This window comes from Chinchilla lanigera, unplaced genomic scaffold, assembly GCF_000276665.1.
Source record: "Chinchilla lanigera isolate Chin_1 unplaced genomic scaffold, ChiLan1.0 scaffold00070, whole genome shotgun sequence".
NCBI lineage: Eukaryota > Metazoa > Chordata > Mammalia > Rodentia > Chinchillidae > Chinchilla > Chinchilla lanigera.
In genome coordinates this window covers 11,191,665-11,202,336 of record NW_004955471.1, presented here as the reverse complement: position 1 = coordinate 11,202,336, position 10,672 = coordinate 11,191,665, and the positions used below count along the sequence as shown (strand labels likewise).

The following is a 10,672-nucleotide window of genomic DNA, read 5'->3' as shown; positions in this document are numbered from 1 at the left end:
CTCGGGAGGCGAGGACCCGGCGGGACCCGGCTGGCTGCGCGCCCCTGGGCTCCTCGTCCGCTCGCTGGGAGGAAGGGCGGGACGGTGCCCGGGCCCGAGCTCCGCCGCAGCTGTTTTCCTGCTGTCCCCCGCACCTGTGCGGGCCCACCTGCTGTGAGCGAGTTCACCCCGAAGACGTGGCCGCGGGGTCCCGAGCGGACAGATGTGTAGAAGTGCGCGTTCCTCACGCACAGGGATCTGGCCTCCTCGCTGGGCAAAGGAGGGCGGAGAGGACGCGCACTTCCTGAGCTGGGGCGACACTTGACCGTGTAAGAGGCCTGGCACAGACTGAGGACTGTGTTAGCTACTGAACTGCTAAGGCCGCTCTTGTTGGCCTGCTTCATAAGCCAGCCTTCACGCTTTCTTTTCCTTGCTTTTATTTTTTTTAACCTCTTCAAATCATTTCATGTTGCTACAGGGTGACATCCAAACCTCCAAATAGGATATCAGGGATATATTATAACTCCCGACCTGCTAGATGTCTGACACGCCAAGTTTGTATTCTCTAACAATCGAAGAAGGAATTCTAGGGACAATGGCGGTTTAGAGTAGGAAATTTATTGAGGGGTGGAAAGCTCCTGTTGGAGGAACAGGAGGGGGCCCAGGTGGGTAGCCGAGGGACCCCACTCTATAGGGGAACTTTATAGAGCAAAACCCACACGGGTACAATGTTGGTTACAGCTGTGATCAGCTAATCACATTATAAGTACAGCTGCTTAGGTAAGATTGACCCAATGGGGAAGCAGGTCTGGTAGGCAGAGGGCAAGGAGAGATCAAAGAACTTCTCAGGGATGGATCTGGGGTCTTGGTTGCTCACTGAGGTGGTCGATGTCTACCTCGACCTTGCTACACCAGGTGTTATCACTTATCTTTCTCTTGGAGAGTACATAAGCCTGGTCCTTGTATCGCTATCCTGAGGGCTGGCCTCCAAGTGACGAAGCTCAGGCCACAGCTGTAGTGCTTTTTCACCTTTTGTCTTGACTCCCTGGAAAGCCTGGCCCTGTCTGACTGCCTACAATATATCTACCTCACTTAGCTGTCTATCATACTATCATATTATCCAATCCTAGGGATGGACTTCAAAAAAGAGCAAAAGGAGAATTGCACCTGAGTGCCGGGCCAGCTGGCGCATCTCACGTTCAGGGTTTTCTGCTGGCCGGGGTGGAGGACTTCACAGAGAGGACTGGGGGACTTCACGTGGCTGCTGTCACTGGTTGCAGGGGACCATGGGGAAGTGCAGTGCAGCTCTGGTTGATGTGCACAGGAAATGCAACGGTAAGTGGAAATACCAGACAACATCCAGGATTCACAGGCAGATTTATTTTACATCAATGGGCATGGATCGGGATCATTCCCAGAATATCAGGCTCTGACCTCTGGTGGCCTAGGGCTTATATGAGATAAAGAGGCAGGAAGTACAGAGGCAGAATGGCTTGTCAGTTGGGGATTGGTTTACACAATGTGCATCATAGTGACCAGCTGTGCATCACAGTGACCAGCCGTTTCTAAGAGACAGGAGCAACTGGAACTGGGACAGGAACTGTTACCTGGGCAACTAAGAAACTGAGGTGTACTGGCTAGGTGGGGCATTTTCTGTTACAGAAATACACACTGTCAGTGGGGAGTGTGCTCTGATTCTAACTTGCTTTGCTCTTCTTCTTTTTATTGTTTTTTTTCTTTTCTTCCCCTACCCCACCTTGTTTCTGTCCAGAAGCAGGTCCTTTATGAGCACTGTAGCTCCACCGCCCTGCAGAATGTGAAAATTCTACTTTTGTAACAAGCTCTTAGGTCACGAGCTGCCAGTGCTGGCACAGCCCACTCAGCGCAGCAAGCAGTAGCCCAGGTCCCTCAGTTCTCTCCACACAAAGGAAAGTGGAAGCAGGGTGGGTGTCACACTGGATGCTGAGTGTCCCCAGGGCTCCTAGATGGGGGACTGTGGCTCCCGGGGTGGTGACTGGGAGGAGGCGGCCCCTCTGGAAGGTGGGGAGACTGTGGGACCTGGGCAGTCACTCTCTGCTTCCCCCGGCAGGACGTTAGTGGTTTGCTCTGCCGCACACACTGTGCCCTTCTTGCGGAAGGTCCACAGGAATGAGTTGCCTGGTGCTGGACTGGAACCTAGAGCACCCTCATCCAAAACAAACCATTTTCCTTAGTGAATTGATTGTCTCAGGTATTGTCTTCTGGAAACAAATACATCTGGGGCAACTATCTCACAAAATTCTGTTTGCAGTTCTCAGTTTATATCCCTGCACCTGCATGGTAGCCGAGAAGCAGCATTGTCTCCCCCGGGACCCCGGCGTGGCCAAACAGTGTCCGCGGCCAGTGTGTGAGGGGAAACAGCAAGCCTTTGCTTGGGAAGGAGTAGAGAGTTTAAGAGGGCGGTAAAGACCATCCGCCGGCACTGGCCCCTTTCACACCTGCTCCTGTGCGGGTCACACAGCCCCGACACTGGTCCTACCCATTTGTGAGCTATCTCTTTATCTACCTTGGGTAAGGCTTCTACATGCATTGCCAATTGATGCATTGCTTTAGATCTTAGAACCGACATGTGATGTATCTCTTTAGCTTTTCCTACACACAGTGAGCAACAGGATTCCCTGACTGAAGAACAGGTAATAAACAGTGTGCACATCTGTTCCGGGTAGTAAGAGCAAAGGCATGGCAGTCTTCATTTGCAGCCATGATAAGATAGGACATGAACAAAATGATAAATATTTAATTCACAGACCAATCTGCACATTGACCCTTGCAGTTCTCTTGCACCTCATCTTTCTTACAACTCTCTCAAGCCCATAAAGTCTCTCTGTATTGACAGTCCTCTGAGTTAGGAAATTCAAGTACTAGGAAATTCATTCTTTCCCTGGGACAACTGATGCCATAAAGTAAATTTCTTTTGAAATAAACTTACCTAAGTTCACAGGTATAAATGTTTACTGAGCACCTACTAAGTGCCAGGCATTGCTCTGGGTGACCAGCACACATCAGTACCTGAGGGGCTAAAGAAAGATCCTTGTCCTTACAGAGCCCGCATTCCAGTAAGAACCAATATGTAGTAGAATTAGTGCAGATTTTAAGGGGCAGTAAAACAGAATAAGGAGAGTTAGGGGAAGGGGTGTTGCAATTTTAAGGAAATCCTTCCTAATGAGGAGATTTTAGAGTGAATACTTACGGAGGAGGAGAAAGCCAGGCGTGGTGGAACACACATGTAATCCTAGGTGGGGACTGAGGAGGCTGAGGCAGAGGGATCTCAAGTTCCAGGCTACCCTGGGCAACTTAGCAACGTAAGAAAATCTAGTCTCAAAATTAAAAGATAAAAAAAGCCTGGGGATGTAGTGCGAAGGCCCTGGGCTCGGTCTCCAGTATCTGAAAGAAGAAGGGGAAGGAGTGTGAGCCATTTGGATGTTCAGATGTCCGGAGGAAGAAGAGCTGAGCTGGGGAACAGTCAGAGCAAAGGCATGAAGGGGAAGTGTGTTTGGTGCCTTCCAGAGACAGAGAAGGAGCGGTGTGGGCAGTGTGATGGAGAGCGAAGGGTCACGGGGGATGAGAATCACGCAGACCATGCACGTCTTAGCAGGTCCTTCAGGAGGGAGATTAAAGTCATCTATTAAACAGTAAACAGAACAACTTGTAAGTGGGTTGAAAGGCTTCAACCTGGAAAAGTAGAAGTGACAAATATCTGTAAACTTTCAGAGTACACATTATAGATACCATATAGGAGGATGGAAATTTCCATTCATTGCAAAACAGCTCATGGTAGACCTTTCAAGCTTGTATTAGTCATCCATTGTTGTATAAAAACATAAGATCAGAGTTTAGCAGGTTTCAAACACTGATTGTTTAAGTCCCAGCTTCTATGGTAGAGGGTCTGGGAAAAGCTCAGTGGGTGGTTCCAGCTCAGGTCTCTTCAGCTTATAACCGCAGGATCTAGGTCTTAGGTCTGGGAGCTGTGGTGCTGTGTCCCCTCTAGCTCCTCACCATCACTTGGAATGGACCTCACAGAACCCTGTACCTCCTCAAGGTGCACATTATTCCTGTGCTGTCAGTGAGCACCGAAATTGCATGAGCTACTATAAGCACATAACCGGTTACAGGTTGTCAAATACTTTGAAGCATAAACTGAGAAAGATGCAAAGGTTAATCTGGGGGAACTACGTGAACAGGTGCAAATTTTATAGGAGATTAGTTCTACAGTGTATGCTTTGGGGATTTGAGGAACTTTGCACCCCTGCAACACCCTGGAGACTGCAGGGTTTCAGAGGACAGGTGTGCTGATAAGGAACCTTGTCTGTTATCTCCAGTCCTTGCCAGGATCCCTCAAAGCAGGGATTCTCGTTGTCCTTTGCACAAGAGGAAACTGACACATCTACTGGAGCACCTAAGGAATTTATTCAAGCTCCAAAGCAGGAAGGGGCTGAGGTGAGATGTTGACTGAGTAGTCAGTCCTCGGAGCCCAGGCTGCCTCAGGTGCTGCAAGGCCTAAAGTGCTGTTTCTGACTACAATTTTATTTTTGTTGGCTTTTCTTTAGTCACACTTTGTAGTGCAGTAGGAGCTCTCTGTGTTTTGCGATAGCAGCGGGAGAAGCGTGCCGTTCAGTAATGCAAGTGTGGTTGAACTGTGTGGGGTTTTCTTGCTTTTTAATTTTTCTCCCTATTTTATGGGAAAGGATATTATTCTTTTTTTTTTTTTTGTTTTGTTTTTTTTTTCTCCGGTACCGGGAACCGAACTCACGACCTTGCACTTGCCAGGCAGGCGCTTTGCCGCTGAGCTAAATCCCCAGCCCCTAGAAAGGATATTATTCTTCCAGGCATCTAATTGCCTAGAGTTTGGGTTAAAAGATTTGATTATCTTTAATGTTGGATTCCGCTCCCCAAATTTTACTAATGTCCTTTTGTTGTTTCTGCCGAGCGTATTTTTAGTTGGGTTCCCACAGTCACTGCAAGTATCCTCAGCTCCTCCAGTCACTGACAGTCCAGGAAGATGATTCAAATGAGAAAATACGTTCCTGGAGTTACATATTCTACATATTAGATATTCTACAACGTCTACATTTATAAATTACTTAAATTTCTACGTAAGACATCGTCAAACTGTTTCTGGTCAAAAGAGAAGAAATGCCGTCCAACCCACCAGCTGTGATGTGTGGGATTTGTCAAGGTTAGAAGAGAATTTTGGGTGTCTCAGTCACAGGCAGTTGAGGAAAGCACTGCCAAAACTACAGGAAGACAAAGGAGGAGGTGGGCACTGCAGCAGCGAGACAAGAGTCCTGATGAAAAGCCGCACTGGTCGGTCACCTCTTCTCTGAGTGCCTAATACAAAGCCCCCAGAAGCACCTGAAACCAAGAAGGTTTCTATGGAAACCTCAGCACATTCCTACTCTGCTGACATTTAAATAAATGCGAGCAGACAAATGCTTTAGTTGTGCTGCTTACATAGAGCGCTAATGGGTTTATCTTTGAGTCATTATTAACAGCAAAACAGTGCCAGGTCTCGCCTCATGCATTCAAACTATCCCGCAGTCCTAAGTGGTTCTGAAAAATCCAGGACCAGTAGTCAAGAACAATATACATGTTTGCTTTTTTTATATATATATATGTTTGCCTTTTTGAGACAGGGTCTTGCTATGCAGCTCAGGCTGGCCTTGAGCTCAGGCTCTTCTCAAACCTGCACCAATCCTCCTGCCTCAGCCTCCCAATTGCTGGGATTACTGGAGTGCACCACCACGCCTGATTTAAGAACAATGTTATTTGCAGGACTACACTTTATCATGGAGCCTGAAACTTTCTTCCTCATTTATGCAATAATTTTAAGTAGTAAGCAATTAGCATTTCCTTGGTCTAAGAAATACTTTTATTTAAATCTGCATGTGGCCTGAGGACTAATGCTACATTCAGCTTTCAGAGCTGTCCATTCTCTGCAGGGTAGGGGGAGGTGGCCTGCTTTCTGACTTCTGTTGCCTGTACAAATATCACATGATCCCAAAGCGGAGAATGTAAGAAGCAGGAAGACTCACAGGCAATGGATAAACAGAAGAAATTACTGCAGGAGGAATTTGTGTGAGAATGACCCACAATGTCTGTAGACCTGCAGCTTTTTTATTTACTTGTTTATTTTGGTTTTTTGAGACAGGGTCTTGATAGGTAGTTCAGGATGGCCTTGAACTCACTACATTGCCCAAGTGGGTCTCAAACTCACCACAGTCCTCCTGTCTCAGCCTCTCAAGTGCTAGAATTCCAGGGGTGCGCCACCATGCCTAGCTTTTGTACCTTATTTTTAACAATAATGGGAAATCCAATAGCTCTGGCAGATGTCACAAATGCAGGTAGCAGCAGAATGGCTTTGCTCATGTGTGAGGCAGGGGGTTGCTGTACGGTCCGGGCTTGGCTTATCTCACTCTGTAGCTCCAGCTCTCCTCAAACTCCTGATCCTCCTACTCAGCCTTTGGAGCGCTGGGATTACAGGTGTGTATGTCCAGGCCCAGCCTGCAGAATGATGTAGTTTCACTGCTTTCAGGGACCCCGTGGTGTAAATCGGCTCTCATTTGATCACCATTTTCAGTGTCACATCTGTACAGCACAAGAGGCAATGCTTGGGCTAAGACAAGGTACTGCCACTGGCAAAATGCAGTAGATGCATCACCTTCTTAGATGGGACAAACATGGGTTTTTATTTGCTACTGAGTTTGCGACCTTAGAGAAGTTGTCATTTTCAGACTTAATCACATTCTGTATAAGTGAGAAATAGTCATTTCCAGCTCTGATGTTTTTATGTGGTTAGAGATAATGAGTGAAGAGTTCTTGCACCATCAGAATTGACTCAAAAACGGGTGCTGTTACTGTTTAGTCACAGCTTTTCTTTTGTGGCAAGGCACAGAGCTGACGTTAAATTTTACTGTGCTCATTTTAGGTCCAGGTAACAATGATTTCCTATTTGAAGAGTCAAAGGCTTCCTTTTCCTTTTTACTTCTTAATGAGTTTCTTTGCTAATGTCAACAAAGCTAGCTACCAGGGAAATCAGATAATTTTCTAAGGATCTTAATGTATCCAGGTTTTATAAACACTGTAATTCCAACCCAGACATAATTTGCATTGCCAAGGTAGAATGTTTCACGTCCACATTTTAGGAGAGGAGAGACTTGCTTGAGCTCACAGTTTTCCAGGGTTCAGTCCATGGTTGGCTGGCTCCAAGGAAAACACAAGTTGTACTGTGCTCCTGTACCCACTGCCCAGGGAGACTGTGAACTGCACGTACTGCAAACATGCACTGCTAATAAACAAATAATAAAAGAAGGGTCTGGGTGAGTAAAGCTGCTCAGTGCATGGCAGCAGAAAGGCGAACAGTGGATGATCCTGAGGGAGGAGAAGGGGGCCAGATATCGTTCCAAGGTGCTGTCATGTGACACACTCAGACACACCAAGCAGTGTGCTTCCCTCGTTTCCTCAGACTCTCTCAAGCCAGGCTGGCTGACAACTGAAATCATCTACTTCAGATATTCTCACTGACCCAGAAGACACAGTTGTTGCCTCTGATTACATTTCTACAGTGACAGGTATTTGGAGTGTAAGATTTTGGGGTTTGGAATACAAAAGCGAAGCATGATAGCACAGGAAGACAACTTATGCTGCGGCATTTTGAGAGAGACAATGTGGAGTAGCAACATGACCCCCACTTTTTTCCCTCACTTTCATTTTCCAAGGTTGTCTACCACCTCTTGGAGTGGAGAAACTCTTACTTTCAAAACCAGAATTAACCTTATTATTTGTGTGAATTAAAACACACTGAGTGATGACTTGTTTTGTGAAGTCATCCCACATAGCCACAGAAGTTTACAAACTTCTCAATTACAAAGTTTCAAACAGAGGCATGGGGGTCTAGTCCAGACACAGTGCTTGCTTAGCATGTCCGAGGCCCTCAGTTCATTCCCCAGCTCTGCCCCCTCCAAACACACAAAGTCCAGTAGATATCGTCACGCTCACCAGGGGTAGAGCCCGAGCTGCTGACAAAATTTACTCACTAGTGGCATAAGACATTTTATCTCTTATCAATTCACATCAAGATTGATAATGAATACTAGTTATGGCAACATTGCACAACTAACGAAATGATACATCATTCAAATGTGTTTAGTCTCTTAAGTCCCATTTTCAATTGAGTTGTGTTAAAATAGTTTTTGTATATCATATCTCGTCACATTTTCAAGCATTTTATGCCAATTTCCTTATAACCTCTCCTAGAAACAATGTTAGAGAATAAGACCTGGCAGGTATGAAATGGTTGCTTGTGTGTGTGGCAGAAGTTGTCTGGCTATGTAGTTCCAGCTATCCTCAAAGTCGTGATCCTCCTGCTCGGCCCGCGGTGATATACTAGTGAGGTTTGCTAATGGGCATACAGTAGGGCGGACACAGTAGTGCAGATATAGTTCTTTCGTCACTGAGTCACACAACTTGAATTTGAAGCTGGCTGTATCTCTTAATTATCCTGACATCTTGGCACATTCACCAACGGCACTTTAATTTCCTCATCTGAAAAAAAGATAGATAAAAAAGAACCAAGTGCGGTGAAACATGTAAACGTTTTATAATGTCTAGCACATAGATAATGCTCACCAATTTTAAGTTTTATTAGTGTTAGTATGATTGCCATAGGGGAAAAATTGAATATCTATGAACTGGTAAATTCTTGAAACTTTTTGTGGGTAGGTGTTTCAAATTGATTTGATTTGAGTTTTGGCTAGGTGTGACTTTTAACTTGAAGCGCAGGTTTTCCCTTAACTCCTTCAAACAAAGCCAAATTTGTATTTAAAGGTTAAAGCAATCATTTGTGGGGCTATGCCACGTCTGACCACATGAGGGCAGCGTGGTACCTTTTATGGCAAGGTACATGGGAGGTTCTAGCATTAAAGTCAGATAAAAAGCCTGGATACAAAAATCAAACCAGGAGACTCTGTAATGATCCTTTTATCCGTTCTTCCACTTTTCAATCGAAGAAGTTGAGGCCCAAGGAGGACGGATAGCAAATCCAGTGACACGACTGATGTCTTTTGAGGGTAGAATGAAGACCCATTCGGCAGTAAGCGCCGCTCTCCAAGCCCCTGGGTGTGTCAGAGACTCTGTTCTGCGCTAATCTTTTGCGCGATGATAGAGCGGAGGAAACGGTGTTTCTGATAATGAATTCGCCGTGGGAATGTCCTCTATGGAAGGAACGGAAAAAGAAATGGATAGAATCTCATTTCTGGAAGGACTTGACGGTACTTCAGGAGGAAGAGTGCTCCGTGACTCCTCAAGGTTCGCGTTGATATTTTGCTCAGGGCCCTGTCTTTGTGACTGGCCTGATAACTGCAGCACTTTCTCCAAGAAACAGCAGCGAGCCGGGCAAGGAAGCGGATATTCTCTTTTGCCTAGGAATTTTTCTTTCTTTTTTGATCTGTTTTTCTGAGCACCCTGACCCGTTACATAGCACACAGTGACACACAGACAACCCGCGTCGTGGAAGCTAATGGCACCACAGTAGTGCTTGGGAAGGGAGCATTAAATGCACAACTGTGTACTTCCTCCTACCCATCCTTTTTGGAAACTGCTCAAAAACACATTGCTCAGATAGCTGCTATCTGCACAACGCCACTTGCCCACTTTCCTCCACCTTGTTAGTGTCTTTCAAACCTTTATAGTTCCTTCCTTTTCCATGCTCTTTGCTCATCCAGGTCACTCGCAGTTCTTTCTCCACCTCCATGCTCCTTGCTCATCCGGGTCACTTGCGCTTCCTTCTTCACCGCCATGCTCCTTGCTCATCCGGGCCACCCGCAGTTCCTTCTCTACCGCCATGCTCCTTGCTCATCCGGGTCACGCCACTGGCCGTGGAAAATGTGCGCTGGGCCACCCGCAGTTCCTTCTCTACCGCCATGCTCCTTGCTCATCCGGGTCACGCCACTGGCCGTGGAAAATGTGCGCTGTGCTGGGCTGTTCATGTGTCCACTTGGTTGGGACAGGAGGTGCATAGATAATTGGTCCGACATTATTCAAGGTGTTTCTATGGGGTTGATTTGGAGCGAGCTATTCAAATTGGTAGTCTGAGAGAAGACAATCCCGCCCGCCCCTAATGTGGATGGGATTTATCCAGTCACTTGAAGGCCCGAGTATAACAAATGCCTGACCCTTGGGGTTGAGAGAATTCTCCCTGCCTGCTTGGCTTACTGCTTGGCTTCTTGGAGCACTGGAGATTTCCTGCCTTCAGATTAAATGGACACTTTGGCTTTTCCTTGGTCTTCAGCCTGAGGCCTCCACAGTACCCATCAACTATACTGGCATCTAGTTTCAGATTTGGCCTGAAGCTAAATGTCTGGCTCTCCTGGCCTTCATCTCGCTGACCCACCTGCAGGTCTTGGAACTTGGTAGCCTCCCTAATTGTACAGTTAAATTCCTTCTAATGAATCTCTTTCTAGTTGGCCACTTTGTTGATAATACCTATCCCTTCTGGAGCGAGGTCAAATTTCAGTGTTGTTTTAGTTTGCATCTCTTAAATGACCAGTGATGTTGAACATTTTTTCATGTATGTATTTGCCATTTGTATTTTTTCATCTGAGAAATGTATATTTATCTCAGATGCTCATTTTTGGATTTGGTCTTTAAATGGGGGGGG

The 10,672-nt window shown here is 46.3% G+C and overlaps 1 protein-coding gene and 1 long non-coding RNA gene across 4 annotated transcripts in view; one reads left to right on the top strand and one right to left on the bottom strand.

The window, feature by feature from the left end:
- Positions 1–403, bottom strand: part of Ctso (cathepsin O) — a 23,560-nt gene extending 23,157 nt beyond the window's left edge. For all 3 annotated transcript variants that reach the window (XM_005400946.2, XM_005400947.2, XM_013522905.1), the window contains exon 1: positions 135–403. In XM_005400946.2, coding sequence (XP_005401003.1) covers positions 135–383 — 249 coding nt within the window. In that variant the 5' untranslated portion in view covers positions 384–403. The remainder of the gene's footprint in view (positions 1–134) is intronic.
- On the top strand, positions 222–4,733 carry LOC102013599. The gene is made up of 4 exons (XR_001237058.1): positions 222–308; positions 1,110–1,314; positions 1,751–2,209; positions 4,338–4,733. It is a non-coding gene; the product is annotated as an uncharacterized LOC102013599 (long non-coding RNA).
- The last annotated feature ends 5,939 nt before the right edge of the window (positions 4,734–10,672 follow it).